The 21,983-nt window shown below is 32.8% G+C and overlaps 1 protein-coding gene across 1 annotated transcript in view; it reads right to left on the bottom strand.

Annotated features, from left to right (window-relative positions):
- Positions 1-21,983, bottom strand: part of LOC139517941 (protocadherin Fat 4-like) — a 99,694-nt gene that overhangs the window by 3,008 nt on the left and 74,703 nt on the right. Inside the window, exons 51-59 of the mRNA XM_071309501.1 lie at positions 21,729-21,914; positions 21,187-21,348; positions 14,203-14,359; positions 13,598-13,722; positions 10,023-10,325; positions 8,802-8,984; positions 6,755-8,075; positions 5,308-5,433; positions 2,419-2,505 (exon numbers count right to left, since the gene is read on the bottom strand). Of these exons, the coding sequence (XP_071165602.1) occupies positions 2,419-2,505; positions 5,308-5,433; positions 6,755-8,075; positions 8,802-8,984; positions 10,023-10,325; positions 13,598-13,722; positions 14,203-14,359; positions 21,187-21,348; positions 21,729-21,914 (2,650 nt within the window). The remainder of the gene's footprint in view (positions 1-2,418; positions 2,506-5,307; positions 5,434-6,754; positions 8,076-8,801; positions 8,985-10,022; positions 10,326-13,597; positions 13,723-14,202; positions 14,360-21,186; positions 21,349-21,728; positions 21,915-21,983) is intronic.

The following is a 21,983-nucleotide window of genomic DNA, read 5'->3' as shown; positions in this document are numbered from 1 at the left end:
TCAAAACAGACTTTTTACAGAAAAAATCAATAAAATTGTTTCTCTCCCCTATCTCATGTAACCCCACGATCTTTGTTTACTTTGAAAGTTGCTGACCTACAAATTAAAGTTTTGCATGTTGATTTTTGAATCATCTACTGCAAAAAATATTATGTTTAAATTTAGCAAATACCAATTTGTAATTAGTAATTAGTGCACGATCTCTGGGAATGATTTAAATAACCAGTGAAGGATATCCCTGCTTCTGCATAGTGTGGCATTCCAAGAATGACGTCAGTATAAAATACAATGTAGGTTGGATATATTTAGAATATCTCGTCATACTGATTTTTCCGGATTGTAAAAGAAACGTAAATAGTGTAAAGGAGAGCTCAAGATACGATAATTTCGTCAGAAACAGAAGGGAAATGTGTAAAAAAAGTGTTTAAAGTCAAACTATTCATTTCTGGGTCTCCTTCTCTTCAATCTAAGTTAGATTTGTTGGGGGGTTTTCCACACTATAAAAACAAAATGAATGATGTGAGGGAATGTCACTCTGGTCAACCCCATAGGGGATTAACGGCTTGAAGCCGTCTTTCCCCAAAAACCTATACAGAACCATCCTTAGATCTACCAGAATACCATAAAGTACCACAGAACCCGAGTACCACGCTACCAAAGAAGGTTATAACTTTAGTTCATATATACTTATGCATTGTTATAAAACACATTCTTATAGCAACACACTAAGGGTTACACATTTATAGTTTAACACCAAAGCCTGACTGCTCGGTTTTTGTTACAATATAAACATTAAATTAAAACTGAAATCACACTTGGCCTGCTTTGTAGCAAAACAGCAACGTAAAGAACTACAGGTATGTCATATATTTTTTTATGAATACATGTGTGAATAAAATGTGATTCGGGGTAAATGTCACAGAGACATTAACCTTATAATATAAATAACCAAAAGACATCTTAAGATCAATCTACAGTCTACATGTACTTCATTAACCATGTAATTTATAAGAGAAAGAGTTCAATCAGAAAATTCATCAATCAATATTTTTTTTTTACAAGGAATTAGTCAAACTTATCACACGAGGCTAAATAACCTACATTAAGTAGAACAAGAGGCTGTCACAACGACAGCAAACCGGATTTATTAACATTTATTTGTGTCCTGGCTATATCACAAGAACCATTACTGATGAATGGTGAAAGTGAAAATCGTCAATATCAAATTTGACCTCCATTTTGTCATCAGTATCAACATATTAAAATTTGAAAAGCTTAGATTGAATGGTTCATGAGTAAATGCAACAACCTGAATGGAAACGCCATTTTACGATCTTTCAAGAACAATAACTCCTGAACGGTAAAAATCAAAATCGTCATTATTGAACTTGACCTCTATTTTGTCATCAGTAACAACATATTAAAATTTCAAAAGTTTGTTTGAATGGTTCATGAGAAAATGCACGGACACGACGGGAAAAACCATTTTTCAATCTTTTAGGAACCATAACTCCTGAACGGTAAAAGTCAAAATCGTCATTATTGAACTTGACCTCCATTTTGTCATCAGTAACAGCATATTAAAATTTCGGAAGCTTTGGTAGAACAGTTCATGCATAAATGCACGGACACGACTGGAAACTCCATTTTTCAATCTTTCAAGAACCATAACTCCTGAACGGTAAAAGTCAAATTCGTCATTATTGAACTTGACCTCCATTCTTTCATTAGTAACAACATATTAAAATTTGGGAAGCTTTGGTAGAACAGTTCATGCGTAAATGCACGGACAACTCCATTTTTCAATCTTTCAAGAACCATAACTCCTGAACGGTAAAAGTCAAAATCGCCATTATTGAACTTGACCTTCGTATAGTTGTCAGTAATAACATATTAAAATTTTAAAAGCTTTGGTTGAACGGTTCATGAGTTAATGCACGGACAACATTTGATTGCCGCCCGCCCGCCCGGCCGCCCGCCCGGCCGCCCGCCCGCCCGCCCGCCGTACATCCCCAAATCAATAACCGACATTTTTGTCACAAAAATCCGGTTAAAAATTACAACAAAATGTTACTGTAGGAACCAAAAAAAGTTTTAAAAATGTGGAAAAAAACATGTACCAGGAAAGACTATTTTTTCAATCTAATAATAAAAACCAGGTACTTGGCAAGGGGGAGTGGGGTAACTAGTTTTGCAACACCTATATATCCACTTCATGAACAGGGTTCCAAGACAGTAGAAAAAATAAATGGTTACCTGTTTAATTGCACCTTAAATAACCATTACCCTAACCAGGTACCATGTCGGGAGTAAATAGAAGTGTTTACCTGTTTTGGTACCCCTTTAATATCCATAACCTGGACCAGGAACCATGTCAGGTGGGAAAAAGAAATGTTTACCTGTGTTATAACACAGTACCTTTGTATCCATTACCTGAATCTGTTTTCTTCCTTTTTACTATCACTATTATAATACCTATAATGATTATCAGCACTACAGCGCCACCTGCAATAAATAAGACATATGCCATGTGACAAACCTACTATCACTATTATAATACCTATAATGATTATCAGCACTACAGCGCCACCTACAACAAATTAAACATAGGTCATGTGACAAACCTACTATCACTATAATAATACCTATAATTATTATCAACATTAAAGTTCCACCTACAATAAATTAAACATAGGTCATATTAAAAACCTACTATCACTTTTATAGTAGTATTGTTTGTCAGTGTTTAATAAAAATTTTGTTTTCTCTAATTTTCTTTCGTTGGCATGTGTAATACCATCAATGGTTATGATGCTGGTCCGAGTACACAGTTATTTCGTAGTGCATTTCTTTTAGACAATAAATGAAAATTAAAAAAATCCCACCTGCGCTTTCTCAATAATATTTTTACAGTGTGTTGTACTACTTTTGGGACAAATTATATCAAAATTATAGAAAACTTCATCAGCTCTAACTCAAAATATGAACAATCTTATGTTAAGGGGGTCTTGAAATCTTTTGACAGCTTCCGAAGTGCTAATTTTTGACCTTTTTCAGCTGGACCTAATCACTACTTTGCATTAATATTTATGACCCAACTTTTTTTACAGTGTCATTTCACCCCCCAACTTGCTATATGAGGCATAAAACATGGAGAAATAAATTTGGAAGGGGTATAACAAAAATTGGCAAGTAACACACTGTCCACACTAAGGACTATATTCGTGGACAACGAAAATCAAAGGACGATAACTGTGTACTCGGACCTAATAGGATAGAAAAAGTTGACCAATCTTAATAAAACTTGGTATGACTAAAGCTTAATATATTACAAGACTGCTTACAAAGTTTCATAGCAATAGGATATATATTATAGACAATATGATTAATTCTATATTCAACTCTGCGTGTTAAATTTAGACGTTAAAATTGAGAAATTTCAACTATCAACATTTGGGGCTTTTAAAATTTAAATATTGCAAAAAAATACTTTTAAAATGCCTTAATATATAATATATCATGTATTTAAAGCAATAGAGTACTCATTTGTTATATCAGACTTAGCATAATTTTTCAAAAGTCAAATTTATATGAGCCTGTGCCTAAAAATGGAGGTTTTCCAATGAAGGGGGCCTTACATGAAGATGTAATATTTTCCAGCAATTTTAAATTTGTGAAGCTTTTTGATTATAAATAATCCTTACATATGTATTTAATGTACTTTAAATGGAAAGAAAACTTACAAATAACATATCATATTAGTTTAAAAGGGTCTTAGGCCAAGTAAGACTAAAAATAATTTAGGGTCAATTTAGGCCATAGCACATATTTACATTTAAAAATGCATATTGAAGCTATAGGAAATAAAAATTTGTGTCTTTTCTATCATTTCTATACTCAGGTGACATGATACAATAAATCTGAGCACAAAAAGGCTCTTACATTCAACTTTTTTAGCAGACAGTATGGTCTTATACAAAGATTTTTCACTTTTTAGTGAAAAACTTGCATGCAATTTTAGTCTCAACAGGCTTATATTTGAACCACATGCTATCCTACAGAAGTAAAGAAAGATATTATGTGAAATGAAACAGGTACAAAAGACATAGTTAAGTGCTTTTTATACAAATTTAGTGAGATATTTATTATGGACTTCAACTTTTATGTGCCATGCTCCTCACATTTAACTTGATCCAAACAGGGCGTTAGACGAGGGTCATTTATACAACACATTTTGCTCATATTTTCTGAGATAATCTTCTTTTCTGTAGATTCAGAGTTCACAAATGAGTAATAAAACTGGATTAAAGCATAGAAACACAAAAATTGACACATGAAAACATGTCAGAGAGAAAGTCAGAATGCCACTTATGCAACAAAATTGAAAAAGCTATGAAATGCTTATTTTGACCATATAATGCCAAAATTGGTCATTTTTGCAGAAATTCTATCAAATAAAAGTTTAAATCCTTTAGTTTTATGCTATTTGACAAATTGGCACCATCAAATCATTCAGGGAAGTTGCCAAAGTACAGATTCTATATTTCCTGATTTCACCTCTTAGGTCCGAGTACACAGTTATTTCGTAGTGCATTTCTTTTAGACAATAAATGAAAATTAAAAAAATCCCACCTGCGCTTTCTCAATAATATTTTTACAGTGTGTTGTACTACTTTTGGGACAAATTATATCAAAATTATAGAAAACTTCATCAGCTCTAACTCAAAATATGAACAATCTTATGTTAAGGGGGTCTTGAAATCTTTTGACAGCTTCCGAAGTGCTAATTTTTGACCTTTTTCAGCTGGACCTAATCACTACTTTGCATTAATATTTATGACCCAACTTTTTTTACAGTGTCATTTCACCCCCCAACTTGCTATATGAGGCATAAAACATGGAGAAATAAATTTGGAAGGGGTATAACAAAAATTGGCAAGTAACACACTGTCCACACTAAGGACTATATTCGTGGACAACGAAAATCAAAGGACGATAACTGTGTACTCGGACCTGCTGTATAACTGTAATGATGTCTATACCAGTATATATCTATATATTGAAAAGGCTTTAAATTATCACGCTGTGAAACTGTATGACTTCACATCCTATATATCCACCACCGATGCTAAGGCTCTAATAATCCTCTTTATATCTGTATTACTACTTGAGGTATACTATATATGATAACACAACATACAAATATTAATAATTTGATTATTTCAACATTTCTGGCAACTTATCTGACAAGTAAAACACTTTTACCATGTTGATGTAAAACTTGACAAAATTAAAACTAGAACTTACCTATACCCCCTCCTATAACTGCCCCTGATAAACCTCCCTCTTCCTTCTCCTCAGGAACAATTGTCTGTTGTTCATGTAACCCTATGACTGCAGGGCAAACCTCAGTCTCAAATAAATTTTCTCTTTCTATGGAAAACAAAAACAAATATTTTTCAACTTCTAGGCAGACAATATATAAAACATTAAAATAAAATTCAAAAAATCAGGAAAAACAAATAAATTAAGAATTCAGGGGCAACATCTACTGACAAAAAAAACCCAGATTTATTTTTTGGTTAAAAAACAACATTTAAGACCAAGATCGGCAATAATGAGTCAACCAACAATTTTGACAAAGATGACTTATTTGTTTATCTGGTCTTGCTGACACTGATGACTTATTTGTTTATCTGGTCTTGCTGATCAGTTTTGCTATTCAAAGTCTGTCTATCTGTCTATTACAGTTTTCACAAGATAATATACAAAAACATTATACTTGGTAAAAATTATCAATCAAGAGAAATAACTCCAATAATGAGTCGACTGACAATTTTTAGATACATGACTGAGTATGCTGACTTACTCATACCTGCCAACTTTTCAAAATGCCCATGGGGGTTTTGCGTGCAAGATGGCTGTCATAGTCATAAAAAACCTTCAAGGGGGTCTTTAAATACATTTTAATGTTGTTTTTTGGCTTCTTTATACTTATATAAGCTTAAAGTCATTGTAAAACTAATTGTTTTGTTTAAAATTGTTGACAAAATTGCTCTTTCAAAATTTCAATTTGGGAGCCTCCATGGGGGAAATCCCCCGCAAATAGTGACAGTTGGCAGGTATGCTTACTTTAAGGTTTTTGTAGCTAATCGTTTTTGCTATTAAAGTGTCAATCTATCTAATAAAGTTTTCAAGATAAAAGGCAAAACCACAACATTTTGTTAAAAAAAAAATTGTCATTTAAGGGCAATAAGTCCTAAAAGAAGTCATCTGACATATTTGACGTAAATTAACAATCATTTTGAAAATTTCTGTCCTTTGTCAGATTTTCTCTATTTAAAGAGGTTTTCAAAATAATAGTCAAAACTTGCATTTTACACCTATTTTCTATTGTTAGCCTTGTTGGCCATTATGGTTGGGAGACAGGTCATCTGACACATTTTACAAAAAAGACACTCCGATGATGAGTATGGCAAACTCTGGCTCTGTAATGTTGGCATTTCATAAGGGGTTGCCACATCTTTTAATTCTTATTAGAATGAGCATTTAGTGAAGGTGTAAAATCTTTGATAGATTTCATTAATCAAATTCACAACTTTTGTTTTTAACAATTCAGAGCTAGACATATTATGTTGAATTTGATGACTACATGCTGCCATCTAGAATTGTTATTGTTGTGTTGCTGTTTTATTAAGGTACATGTATGACCGTATGTACCCACACATATATTGATCATTAATACAATGTTTACCTAAATCTGTACAACTTTTATACAGCATGTCATTGACTTCCTCCTCTGTGAAGGCAATGTCGTTTGTATTTAATACAACAAAGCTCACGGTCACTGTACCATCTCCGTTGTCAGTGATACTTTCAACATAAACTTGAACCTCTCCACTGTCAGCACTTCTACGCTTACGTCTCCTGGATGTTGTGGAAATTCCTTTCCTGTCTAGTAACTCCAGGATAATGTCATTCATTCTAGCTTTATATTCAGGTTCATCAAGGTCAGCATTTTTTGGCACATCTATAGTCAGTTTTACAGATTTTCCACATGCATAATTATCTTTGTTGTAAAGTGGAATACATATGTTCGTTTTATTGTTTTCACAAGCGTTAGCATTACATGAGCTTGAGAAATACTGACACCTTGGTCCTGTCCTGTCCTGGGCACAGTTACATATGTAGGTTCTATGTTTGTCTACACACTGTCCTCCTGCCAAACAGACTGAGTTTTGACAATCGTCTATGCTATCAGAACAAGTTCCTCCTGTCCACCCTGGGGCACAGTTACATACATAAGATTTACCATCCTCAGATAAGCAGGCAGCATTATTCTTGCAGGGATGTTTAGTGCATGGATTTTCAGGCTGTAACGATTTTTCACATCTTAGTCCATTGAACTCTTTTTGACAGATGCATGAAAATGTGTCAATGCCATCCACACAGGTAGCCCCATTCTGACAGGTGTCCTCTCCTGCACAATCATCAATGTTTAAACATGAGTATCCATCCCCTGTAAAACCATGTTCACAGTTACACATATGGTAGGTTGAATTCAATTTTACACATCTAGCATTATCATCACAGGTTTTACCATTGTTAAAACATCTATCAACCTGTTTGATTAGAATTGTTACTTCCTGTGATGACTGCTCAAATGTTTCTACATTTCTTACTCTCATTACAACTGTAACTGAGGTACCAGCATAGTCTGCTAAACTCTTTTCTAGAACCAAATGTTTATTGTCTTTTATAGAGAAGAAACCACCAGGATTTTTTTCGAATTCAAATATAATATTGTCTTCCACTGATTGGTTTACATTATATAATGTTCCAATAATTGTTCCTACATCTGAATCTTCTGCAACATCTAAGTTGTCAAGGGCAACAGATGGCAGTTCTGCAGCAACCACTTGTATGTTAGTGACCAGCAATGTGATGTTTTGTTGTAGATATTGAATAGGATCTCCATTGTCTGATACCCGTACTGTAATTGTGATCACTGGATTGGCACTAGTCAGAACTGCTGTAGGAATGGCTGAATCCACTAGTAATTTACTCCCATCAATCTAAAAAAAACAACATTCAGTATAAATTCAAATATAATTCATGGGTATCATCACCGATTAGAAAATACTGTTTTAATATGTAACTTAAACCAGCCACATGTTCATGTACCTTTCCAAAGTACAAATTTAAAAAAAATTGTCAGTACTTATTTCATGTCTCAATGTTGTTTTGTAGAATGTAGAATTTAGAGATTATGGCAGAGCTCTGGTAGTTTCTTCTTGATTTATTCCCTATTTTTAGACTTGCCATGATTTCAACCTTGACAACTTGTGTAGACACCTGTCTATTGTTGAAGATCTACAGATGTCTTTAGGTTATTTTTGTTATTGAGTTGCCTTTTCATTGATGATATCCCATTCTTTTATTTATACCTATATTTGTCTAGTACCAGAAATTCACAGTTTTCCTTGACTATTCTCAAACAAAACTCTAGTTTTTCAAATTTGGCACCTATATGATAATATTTCTACTAAATCACGATATTAATGTCATATTTTGCTGTTGTGTAACAAGAAGAGAAGAACATATGCCATTCCAGCCATTTAATTGTAATATCTCATTCCTGCTCTTAATTTGAACTTGAAATCATCTACATTCAATGTATTGAAGAGCAGCTTAGATTTTCATATCTTTTCAAAAAAAAAGCCTTAATACATTGCTCAGGTATAATTAAATACCTGAAAAAAGAAGTGTTATACCAGTTTTATATCTTATTCTCCACTTACCTTGAAAAGATCAGAATTGGGTCCTTTTAAAACAAAATTGTGAGCTTGATTTTGATCAGGATCCTTGGTTGAAAACTGTCCTATCAAGTCTCCAACTTTTGCATCTGCCAGTATTGTTTGTGACCCTGACAGATCAATGGAAGTTGGAGCTTCATTCTTATCATTAACTTCAATCTGTAAGTTCTAAAACAAAGAAACAACAGTTCAATAATAGATTCAGTATCAAAGGTTTGGAGAGAACAAAGCTTCCGGCCACACCCCCTATGGATTTTACTAACCCTCTATGGATCCGTAGGGGGGGGGGGGGAGGGGGCAGTAGCGAACCATATAACTAATAATAGTAAGACAATACTAAAAGTATACACAATACTTCTTTACACTTTATCCAAATTTTTTTTTTGTAATCTATTCTGTGCAGGTTTGTTTTTTCAACTTTAAGCTCAATTGAGTTATCATTGTGAGCTAAAAAAAAAAACTAGAGGCACTCAAAAGCCTGTGTCGCTCACCTGATTCTACTTGAGATTTTGAAATAATATTGAAAAATGTAAAAAATTGTAACAGATATTTATAATGAAGTTTTAGGCCAAATTTGGTTTAATATTGTTATGTTTGGTTTCATTTCATTCAGTAGTTCTCTTAAAGAAGACATTTGTATGTATTTCCCATAGGGTCCAATGTTAAACTAAGTCCCAGGCTGGCGGCCATCTTGGATAATGGATTGGCTACAAAGTAACAACACTTGGTCAGCACCTCATAAGGAACATTCATGCCATGTTTGGTTTCATTCCATTCAGTGGTTCTCTAGAAGAAGTTCAAAATGTAAAAAGTTTACGACGAAGACGACAGACGACAGATGCCAAGTGATGAGAAAAGCTCACTTAGGTGAGCTAAAAAGAACCAAATTCGAATGAATGCCTATTACAAACCAGTATAATGTTGTTTTTCACTGGGTTCACAGACTTTTGATCTTTTCAAGAAAATGATTTCTCCCTTTGAAGGTTAGATTAGTTTACATGCATCATGTTTCTTATATTCAAAACATTTCTAATTGTGCCTATATAAAAAGTAAAACAAATAGTATTAATATAGCAATATAAAATTTGTGTTACTTTGTAGAACAAATTGTGACAAGAGAGATAACTCACAAACTATGAATTATAAGCCTATACCTAAATGCATTTTATGTAAATCCATAAAATTAATTCTTCCTTATGATATTACCTTCTGTATAGAAAATTCTCCATCAGAGCACTGCACCACTAAGTTATAAATCTTTGTTGTCTCAAAATCTAAAACATTTGTTAAAACCAAGGATTTTTCTGCATTATCCTTGGTAAAAATGGCAAATGGTGTAGATTTGGTTTTAAGATTACAGGAATGTGATTGGCCAGCATCAGGATCATCAACCTGTATCGCTGTGACGATAGTCTTTAGAGGTGTGTCTTCATCAAGGGGAGAAACATTGCCAAAAATAATAGACTCAGGAGGGTCATTCAAATCTCTCACAAATATAATGATTTCTTCCTATAAATAAAAACACATATGTTATTACTTTTAATTAATATTGCTATAGCTCTTTTAAACATTAGCCTTTAACAAGAAATGTGTATAGATATAGGAAGATGTGGTATGAGTACCTATGAGACAACTCACCATCCAAATAACAATTTATAAAAGTAAACCATTATAGGTCAATGTACAGCCTTCAACACGGAGCCTTGGCTCACACCAAACAACAAGCTATAAAGGGCCCCAAAATTACTAGTGTAAAACCATTCAAACAGGAAAACCAACGGTCTAATCTATATAAATAAAAAAAACAAGCAACACGAATAAATTACATAAACAAACGACAACTACTGTACATCAGATTCCTGACTTAGGACAGGTGCAAACATTTGCAGCAGGATTAAACTTTTTAATGGTAATGAACCTTCTCCCTTTTTCTGAAACAATAGTATAACATCACAACATAGAAAAACACAAAATAAAAATCAATTGAAAGGCTTAATTCAATCAAACTAGAGGCTCTTAAGAGCCTGTGTTGGTCACATTGGTCTATATGCATTTCAAACAAAGAAAACAGATGGTCAGATGGATTCATGACAAAATTGTGTTTTGGTGATGGTGATGTGTTTGGAGATCTTGCTTTACTGAACATTCTTGCTACTTACAATTTTGTCTATCAATAATGAACTTGGCCCTTTAGTTCCAGAGGAAAATATTTTGTAAAAACTAATGAAAATTGTTAAAAATTGACTATAAAGGGCAATAACTCCTTAAGAGGTCAAATGACTATTGTGGGCATGTTGGCTTATTTGTAGATCTTACTTTGCTGAAAATTATTGCAATTTACAGTTTATCTCTATCTATAATAGAATTCAAGATAATAGCCAACAAGAATGTGTCCCCAGTACACGAATGCCACACTCGCACTATCATTTTCTATGTTCAGTGGACCGTGAAATTGGGGTAAACCCTCTAATTTGGCATTAAAATTAAAAATATCAAATCATAGGGAACATGTATACTAAGTTTGAGGTCGATTGGACTTCAACTTCATCAAAAACTACCTTGACCAAAAACTTTAACCTGAAGCGGGACAGACGGACGGACGGACGAACGAATGGACAGACGGACGAACGAACAGACGCACAGACCAGAAAACATAATGCCCCTCTACTATCGTAGGTGGGGCATAAAAACGGCAAAATTTCCTTAATCAAAGAGCAGATTGCTCTGAGGGATGCGATTGCCGTTGTTTCATTGACACATGTATACATGTAGCTGGATAATATTATTTTCAAAACTAATTCAACTGCACAATTAAAATAGTTACAAAATAGCCAATCACGGATAAAAGTGTATGAACAATGTAATCAGGCCTATGTTCTATTTTTGTACTATCAATTCCAAGTTTACTTTCCACAGCAGTCACTGAGACTCAGACTGAGAGAAGGTATTTCACTTTGTATCTTATCACCTATTTTCCTACGTTAATTCTAGGAGGAACCCCATTCCTAACTCTTTAAATATTTATTTCCTTTGGGTCAGTGATCCTGATTCCTTTCCGTACACATTTATCGGTTTAAAATGCGATCGTTTTTAATATAATACGACGTTTATTAACAGAACGAGCTAATACTCGACGTGTTGTTATTCAGAATTCACGGAAGGGAGACAACTCCGGAAGGGAGACAACTCGAAATCCAACTCCATTTCGCCTGAAGGGGTGTTCTACGATAAGGATTCCTTTTTTTTAAATTTAAATGATGCATATGATTTAAAATTATGCAACAACAATAACCTTCAATAGCAGAAATACATAGAAAAAAATTCCATGAGTTATAAATTAATTAACTGAGTGGAGAATCCAGAGCAACCATTCAATCTAAAACCCCTTGAAGTCAAGAAAACTATACGCATGCGCATAATTTCCAAAACAAACCCTGGAGCCAGATTTTTGATGATTACTAACTGCTGCGCATGTGTAGGATAATAATAAATAAATATTTTCAAAAGAAAAGTGCCAAAAATAAACAAATACTAACATGACATGTGGTTAAAACTATTTACATAACTACTAGGTTTACTGTTTACTTCTCTATTTCTTTATGGAAGTACAATCTCAAATATCAGTTTCATAACGGTAACATATTAGAAAAACTCCACTTCAGTTCTTAAATGACAGAAATAGATTTATCGGAATTCAGAGAACTCTCGCATTTTATCAAAACTGGGAATTCCCTCTGACGTGTTTCTAAATTTATAAAAATACTAAATATAAATACTGCTTAATTCTGATTTTCCGTGTTGTTTAAAACACGCATATAAGTCAAGGGAATTATCAAACATGAAGATAATGAAAAGAACATTATAGGAAAGTTGTTTAAGTTCAATCCCTTTGTTTGTTTTTACCTTTTAAAGCAAGACAATCATAAGAATCTGAGATGTTCCTTAATGTTTAGAATAAAACGATTGACGTGAGGGCAATGCTCTGAGCCATCGGTATAAGTCTACAGATTGCTTGAAAGCAATCGTATCCCAAAAATTACCAATTTGGGGGCAGCAACACAACAACCAGTTGTCAGATTCATTTGAAAATTTCAGGGCAGATAGATTTTCACTTGATAAACAATTTAACCACATGTCAGATTTGCTCTAAATGCTTTGGTTTCAGAGTTATAAGCCAAAATCTACATTTTACCCCTATGTTCTATTTTTAGCCTTGGCGGCCATCTTGGTTGGTTGGCTGGGTCACGCCACTTTTTCAAACTAGATACCCTAATGATGATTGTGGCCAAGTTTGGTTTAATTTGGTCCAGTAGTTTCAGAGGAGAAGATTTTTGTAAAAGTAAACGACGCTGGATGACGCTGGACGCAAAGTGATGAGAAAAGCTCACTTGGCCCTTCGGGCCAGGTGAGCTAAAAAGTAGTTCTTTTTAAATTTCACTTTAGTATTTGTTGTAATATCTGAATATGTACATTTCTTGTTTAAACAGAACATGAAAATCCAAAAAAGAGTAAAAGTTTAGTGTTTTAATTAGATCTATTATTCCAGTGTCTGCATCATGGCATTTGATGATCCTAAAGATTTAATTTGTTATGTACCCATGTCTGATATATTTTTGTCAAATAACGTAATGTTTATTTTCATTTCATTATTATTATCTAAGTAACAAAAGAAAATGATAATCAAAGTTATATCTCTTGTCATCTCTTACATTCCAAAACTGTCAATTGTGATAAACCTTTGGATTGTCATTTGTTTATATCCATGAAGACTTTATACATACCTGTACAGATTTCGAAGGTATCCCATTGTCCTTGCTCTCTACTAACATCTTATATTCATTATTTGTTTCATAATCTAATGTTGACTGTCCAGCTACTAACTTGTTTCCAGAAATGGCAAAATATCCTGGAATAAAAAGTCAGAAGGAACTGAATTCATTTTCATTAATATCAGTATTGTTAAGCTAGTTTTATCCATCTAATTTATCAAATTATATTCATTTGACGGATTCTCTCTCTTTAAAACTTGAGGAAATTAATAACACCTTTTGCTGTATAACAATCACATGTTTCTTCTAAATTATATGTTATGTTCAATAAAACACATTATTGATGACTGCTTTTGTTCTCCATGACAGCATGCCAACAATGTAAAGGGATATATTTGATAAAATAAACTTAAAATTTTGTTAACTCTTAATTCTCTTCTTTCAGCACTTATATATGATTAAAAGAATTAAATATTTGGAAGTAGTTTTATAAGGTTATAAAATGATTAACAAATTAGTAGTATATAGCAAAAAAAAACTATAAAAAGTATTTCAATTTTAAAATTAAAATTTCATTAGTGAAAATTTCAAGTATAATTTTAATATTTTTTCAGTACCATCACTATCTCCAGGCAGTAGTGTATATGTAAATGTCTGTCCTCGGTCAGGGTCATCTGTACTAAATGTCCCAATCACAGTTCCACCTTCAATGTTCTCTTCTACTTGGTTGTTGTCCAACTTTATTCCTGTTGGAGCCTCATTTTCATCTTTAACCTGCGATTATTTTCAGAGGATAACATATGATAAATGACATGAATATAAAGTTGTATGTTTTTTTTTTAAATATTAAGGTACAAGTAGAAAGAAAATTTAAAAGGTTTTATGTCTGAAAACTGTTATGAGTTATTTGTCTCAAAATTACAGAAGCACCATTGGTGCATATAAACCTAAGTGATCCTAAGTAAAAATCTAGATATGGAATTGTAGCAGATAAAAATAGGGTATTTTGTCAGTGTGTTTTAATTTTTGTTGACGACTTTCTCCTTTACAATTGATGAAGACAACACAATTACGTTTCTTATTGTGTCTAATTTATAGGATACAACTTGTCTAAACATCAACCCAACAATGTTAGATCTGTAAATTTGCTTTCTCAAATTTTTGGTTCTTCCCTCACCGGGATTCCAACCCATGCTACTGAGATATTGTGACACCAAATTGCCTGCACTGTAGCCATCCTGCTAGACCACACAACCACCTGGGCTTCATCAAAATGAAGCTTTCGGTGGCCAGGTGTTACTTTTCCATGTCAGTTTTAATCTAGCGTCGTACTACAGTACATGATATATAAGGCATGGAGATGTTACTTTTACAGATCAGCTAAATTATCTATAGTAAAGAATCCTACAAATAAATGTAAGATACAGTCACAGAAAATAATTATATTTATAAGTACGTCTGAACCAGTGACAACTCTACAACAGATTTATCCATCGGATCACCAGCAGCGATGGTGATACATGGCTGTGTACATTATGTATATACAACTCATCTTAACATCAACCCAACAATGTTAGATCTGTAAATTGGCTTTCACAAATTTTTGGTTCTTCCCTCACCGGGATTTGAACCCATGCTACTGAGATATTGTGACACCAAATTGCCTGCACTGTAGCCGTCCTGCTAGACCACACGACCACCTGGGCTTCATAAAAATGAAGCTTTCGGTGGCCAGGTGTTACCTTTCTACGTCAGTTTTAATCTAGCGTCGTACTACAGTACATGATATATAAGGCATGGAGATGTTATTTTTACAGATCAGCTAAATATATATATATATATATATATATATATATATACAACTCGTCTAAACATCAACCCAACAATGTTAGATCTGTAAATTTGCTTTCGCAAATTTTTGGTTCTTCCCTCGCCGGGATTCGAACCCATGCTACTGTGATATCGTGACACCAAATCGCCTGCACTGCAGCCATCCCGCTAGACCACACGACCACCTGGGCTCTTAAAAAAGAGCTTTCGCTGGCCGTGTGTTACCTTTCCACGTCAGTTTTAATCTAGCGGCGTACTGGAGTACATGATATATAAGGCATGAAGATGTTATTGTTACAGATCAGCTAAATTGTCTATAGTAAAGGATCCTACAAATTAATGTAAGATACAGTCACAGAAAATAATTATATTTATAAGTACGTCTGAGTCAGTGACAACCCTACAACAGATGTATCCATCGGATCCCCATCAATGATGGTGATACATGGCTGTGTACATAATGTATATACAACTCGTCTAAACATCAACCCAACAATGTTAGATCTGTAAATTTGCTTTCGCAAATTTTTGGTTCTTCCCTCGCCGGGATTCGAACCCATGCTACTGTGATATCGTGACACAGTATATCAGTATATATATATATATATATTTTGGAAGAACCAAAAATTTTGCGAAAGCAAATTTACAGATCTAACATTGTTGGGTTGATGTTTAGACGAGTTGTATAATGCTGTACACTAAGTAAATTGTTAACAGCAATAGAGTGCAATAAAATATATTATCCACGTTAAAAAAAAAAAAAAAAAAAGTTTGATGGGTTTTTTTGTTTTTGTTTTTTTATTGTTATTATTTTATTTTTCAAAATATATATATATATATATAGGCGTAAAAAATAATTTTCACATGTGCAGATATATATATTCATTAAATAAAATAATAAAATAAGTAAAAAGTTAACAGTTCCATTCTATCGATTTCATCCTTCCATTGGGACTCTTCAGGATATATACATGTTTAGAAAAAGTAAATAAATATGGTGTACAGAATGTGTATATTAAAATTTTAAAATTCGCAGACTACATTTCACATCAAATAATAACAGTTTGTTAAAATATTGTCACTAGCCCTTTCATGCCTTCTGGCAATCTTCAGAAGTATTTTAACAATGTCCTTGACAACACTACTGTTGGTAACATTCGTTACATTACAATAATGGTAAGGGGAGATAAATTAAACGTGTTTAAGTAGATCTGTTTCATTTTGGCTGAAAGACCTTTATAAAGAGTGCTTCCTTTGCCAGTCTTTTATATTTACTAGATTCGTTCATTTTATAGAACGTTTAAACGTCGTCTGAAGATTGCGAGAAGGCATGAAAGCGCTAGTGACAATTTTTTAACGAACTGTTATTTGATGTGAAATGTAGTCTGCAAATTTTAAAATTTTAATATACATAAAATTGAGAAAGGAAATGGTGAATATGTCAAAGCGACAACCACCCGACCATAGAGCAAACAACAGCCGAAGGCAACCAATGGGTCTTCAATGTAACGAGAATTCCCGCACCCGTAGGTGTCCTTCAGCTGGCCCCTAAAATATGCATAATAGTACAGTGATAATGGACGTCATACAAAACTCCGAATTATACACAAGAAACTAAAATTTAAAATCATACAAGACTAACAAAGGCCAGAGGCTCCTGACTTGGGACAGGCGCAAAATTGCGGCGGGGTTAAACATGTTTATGAGATCTCAACCCTCCCCCTATACCTCTAGCCAATGTAGAAAAGTAAAAGAATAACAATACGCACATTAAAATTCAGTTCAAGAGAAGTCCGAGTCTGATGTCAAAAGATGTAACAAAAGAAAATAAATAAAATGACAATAATACATAAATAACAACAGACTACTAGCAGTTAACTGACATGCCAGCTCCAGACCTCAATTAAACTGATTGAAAGATTATGTCTTCATCATATGAATATCAGGTACAATCCCTCCCGTTAGGGGTTTAGTATCATACTATCATAAAATATATGAGAAGAACATAACCCGTGTCATGCCAACAACTGTTTTTTTAGAAATAAATGTGTTTAGTTCCGATGCAAAGACCCTATCAGTGAATCAATGTTAAAGCCAAAATATGCAATCTTTAATGACCTGACAACAGTATCGTAACTATATCCCCTTTTAATAAGTCTATTTAAAGGTTTTGTTAGTTTCTGAGGAGAATACTGACATTTTTGTGCTTTATAAAGAATATTTCCATAAAATTTTGGATGTGAAATACCTGAACGTATAAGATGTCTGCATGTTGAGTTATATTTACGAATTATTTCCTTATACCGGTGATAAAATTTAGTAAATGTTTTGACCAGTTTGTGATATCGAAAACCCTGGTGTAATAATTTTTCAGTAATACATAAATTTCTCTCGCTAAAATCTAATACATTGTTACATACACGAGCGAATCGTACAAGTTGAGATATATAAACACCATAAGATGGTGACAAGGGAACGTCACCATCTAAAAATGGATAATTAACAATAGGAAATGAAAAATCATCTCTTTTATCATAAATTTTTGTATTAAGCTTCCCGTTTATGATATAGATATCAAGATCGAGGAAAGGGCAGTGGTCATTGTTATCATTAGCTTTATTTAAAGTAAGTTCTACAGGATAAATTTCTTTAGTATACATACTGAAGTCGTCATTATTTAGAGCCAATATATCATCCAAATATCTAAAAGTATTGTTAAATTTTTGTATCAAATTTTGTTTTGATGGGTCTTTGCTAATTTTAGTCATAAATTGTAACTCATAACAATACAAAAACAGGTCCGCAATAAGTGGTGCACAGTTAGTCCCCATTGGAATTCCAATAACTTGACGATATACGGAATCTTCAAAGCGAACAAAAATGTTATCAAGTAAAAATTCAAGTGCATAAATAGTATCAAAGCATGTCCAATTGACATAGTTCTTTTGTTTATTGCTACTAAAAAAATGATCTAAAAGAGTTTGAACATATGTACTCGCATTCCGACTTTTTAAATGCCCAGTTAATTAGGGATGTGAATTTTTTCTTAATAAGAATATGAGGCAAAGTGGTATATAGGGTAGAAAAATCAAAACTTTGAACAGATTCAAAATCACCAATATATGCATGCAATTTATCAAGTACTTCCAACGAGTTTTTGACACTCCAAAAGTAATTAATTCCACTATTTTCAAAGGCCTTATTTGAACAATTTATTATCAGGTTTTTTATTGTACCAAGTGTACTAGTAAGTAAAACAGACAATTTAGTAGTTGAACAATGGCTGGAAGATGAAATAAATCTATATTTGTAAGGTTTTTTGTGCAGCTTCGGAAGCCAGTACATAGTTGGGACTTTCATTGTGTTTGGTTCTGCTTGTAAAGAAGTAGCTAAAAGTTTATGTTTGTTACAGATGTCGTTTTCTGAAAATGAAGTCAGTTGGAATGTTGGTGAATTCGTGATTTCCTTTTGCAGAACCTCTATATAAAATTTACGTCAAACAATAATGATATTATTAGCAGCTTTATCAGCCGGGACAAAAACAAATTCCTTGGCTAGTTCTGTTAGTTTATTTTTGATACGCGAAATAGGGTTTTTATAGTTTTTGTTGAGGGTAAAATGTTCTTTAAAATGTTGTATTCGAATATCAACTATCTTCATTACTGAATTAAAAAAAGAGTCCAAAGATTTTTTGTCAGCTTTTTCCCGTTTTGCCCATTTCAAACAGTAGGCGCGGAGTGAATCGTTGATGATATTACGACACTCATTCCAGTTAATAGTTGACGGGGGACGATATTTAGGTCCTTTACTGAGGAATGATTTTAACTCTCGGTCGCGAACGATGTTAAGGTCTCCTGTTATAACATGGGAAATTGGTCCATAGGTGTATTCTGAATTACTGCAATTACACGACATAGGTGTATTTTCAGTGATATTTACATCTTTACACAATTGGCTATAATTAAACACATATTTTCGGGTAGATTTCTTGTAAATATAACAAATGAGAGGGAGTTTAGTATTATCAAAATATCCAGGAATTTGGTCTTTAACAGAATGGTCGTTAAAAATACCGGCAATATTTACAAAATCAAAACCTTTATTGAAATACTTTATTTTAATAAAATGTTTTTTATGATCTTCAGGGCGATCAATTTTTGGAAACAGTTTAGAATAACAATATGCCATTATAATTTGGACAATTTCATACTTAGGACTGTAATATGAAATTGTGTTGCAATCCTCTAAAATTTTATTTAATTTATTTATAGGTAAAGAACAAAGCTTGGTTAACAGATAATGTCTGCCGTTGTTTTTTGAAATGGAAATTAGGTCCGAAATATTTGTATGGTTGGTCCGAAATTTTCTTTGATTGCGATTTTTTCTGCGTCCATGAGAACGATTTTTACGAACATTTTTAGAAACTATATCCAAAATGTTAACAGAATCGGTTCTTGATATATTGCCAATTCCCATGATATTATCATTAAGACCGAGAGGGTAGACTGTCTGTAATTTTTTAATCCAATTTAATTCATTTATTTTTCGTGATCGTACAAACTTGGAATGAGATTCACCAGGCTGCTTATTTACTACTTCTAAAGGTTGAACTGTTAAATATTTAATAGGATGACTGTGCTTCTTAAGATGTTGATAAATGATACTTTTGAATTTATTGGGTCTTTTAAAACGATACAGGTGTTCTTGCGTGCGTTTAGATAAATATCGCCCAGTTTCACCTACGTACTGAATACCGCATCCCGGTTTGTTTCATGTGAGTAAATAAATAATACTGTTTGTTTTTAAGTAATATCAGTTTCATGTTTATATATCAGTACAAATTTCTTTATCAAGTTTGATGGGTTTGACTTGAGCATGTCAGGTGACAATAATGTACTTTAACATCTAACACATGTTAAAAAAAATGAAAATATATTATTCAATATTGTTTAATGTACACTTTTTTTTTTCTTTACTTCTTCTTTCACTATTTATGTTATTTTGATTTTGACAACTTTGTGTTGTACACTCTGATGTTGTGTATGATCATGTTTACCTGGGTAGTTTAGATATATGATCTTACATGTTAGTCTAAAATTATACCACAGTTTTCAAATAAGTTAAAACTATGATTATGATTCAAAACATCACGAAAATTATGGTCAACTTACCTTTTAAATTAGACAAATTGTCAAGAAGTATTATGAATTAAATTTATCCAAATCACAAAGATGATGATGGCAAAATTTTTAATATTTATCTAATATTAAAAACCACTATCGGACGGAAGTGAAATTCTCCGGTAAACATGAAATCATTTAAATATTATAATATTGTAATGTAACATCAATTTACTTTTATTAGATATTCTCCCTGGATACCTAATAACTAATATATCAGGGATACTTAGTGCAATGCTGTACACTAAGTAAATTGTTAACAGCAATAGAGTGCAATAAAATATATTATCCACGTTAAAAAAAAAAAAAAAAAAAGTTTGATGGGTTTTTTTGTTTTTGTTTTTTTATTGTTATTATTTTATTTTTCAAAATGAAACATGTGAAATTACATAATACAGTATTACACACAAAGTATAAAAAGTTAATTAACACTTGTAAGATCGATTAAATCATGACTTACTTGACTTAATCCACTTTGTCCCAAAGGGACATAGGGCGACTGATGTCTAAATCATAATGGTGTAATAAATATCAAGTTTGATGTTGGTATCAATTCAAAATTGTAATGCAATGAACAAACAAATTTCAAACCTTAAAAACAAATTCTTTTGTTGAAAACAGTCCTTCTTCATCAGTGACTTTAATTGTTATGGTGTATTCAGATGTCTCCTCAAAGTCTAACTGACCACTGGTCACTATTGTATTTTCTCCTTCAATTTTAAACAGAGTTGACCCTTCCACACTAAATGTTAGCTAAAAAAAAGAATTGGTTTTATTTCTATTTAATAAACAAAATGAAGATGATGAAATATGAGGTCTCAGTGATAAAGTTATCTATATAGCTAGCAATGAGGTAAAATTTATACTCAAAACATATATTCATTTAAAATACTGCTTTGTACAGCCATGTATGGCATTTGTAAATAATTTGGTGATAATTGAGCTGACTTGGGAACAATTTTTTACTCTCAATGGTAACAATTTTAAATAAAGGATTCAAAATTATTTTTATAAAAAATTATGACTTTATATGATATATATCAAATTTTTAGGAAAAATTAATGTCCCCATACTATTTGTCACAAGGCAGGCTGGAACATGAAACTGGAAAAAAATTGCCTAAGATCAACTACCTGTTGTGATTCAGGGTCCCTAGCACTGACTTTGCTGACAACTTCACCAGAGAGCTGTGATTCTGATACATCAAGATTGGTTATTTCTATATCAGTCGGTGGCTCATTGATATCTGTTACGTTAACAATAAGTGCTTTCTGGTATGACAAATGTGATCCGTCCAACCCAGCATCTCTGCAAATTACCTGAAACACAGAAAATAAATTAATCTAAACCCTATTTAGTGCAGGGAGGTGGAATTGCTAAGCTGTAGG

This window comes from Mytilus edulis, chromosome 3 (assembly GCF_963676685.1).
Source record: "Mytilus edulis chromosome 3, xbMytEdul2.2, whole genome shotgun sequence".
Classification (NCBI taxonomy): Eukaryota; Metazoa; Mollusca; class Bivalvia; order Mytilida; family Mytilidae; genus Mytilus; species Mytilus edulis.
The sequence above is the reverse complement of the archived record's forward strand: the minus strand, read 5'-3'. Positions and strand labels throughout refer to the sequence as shown.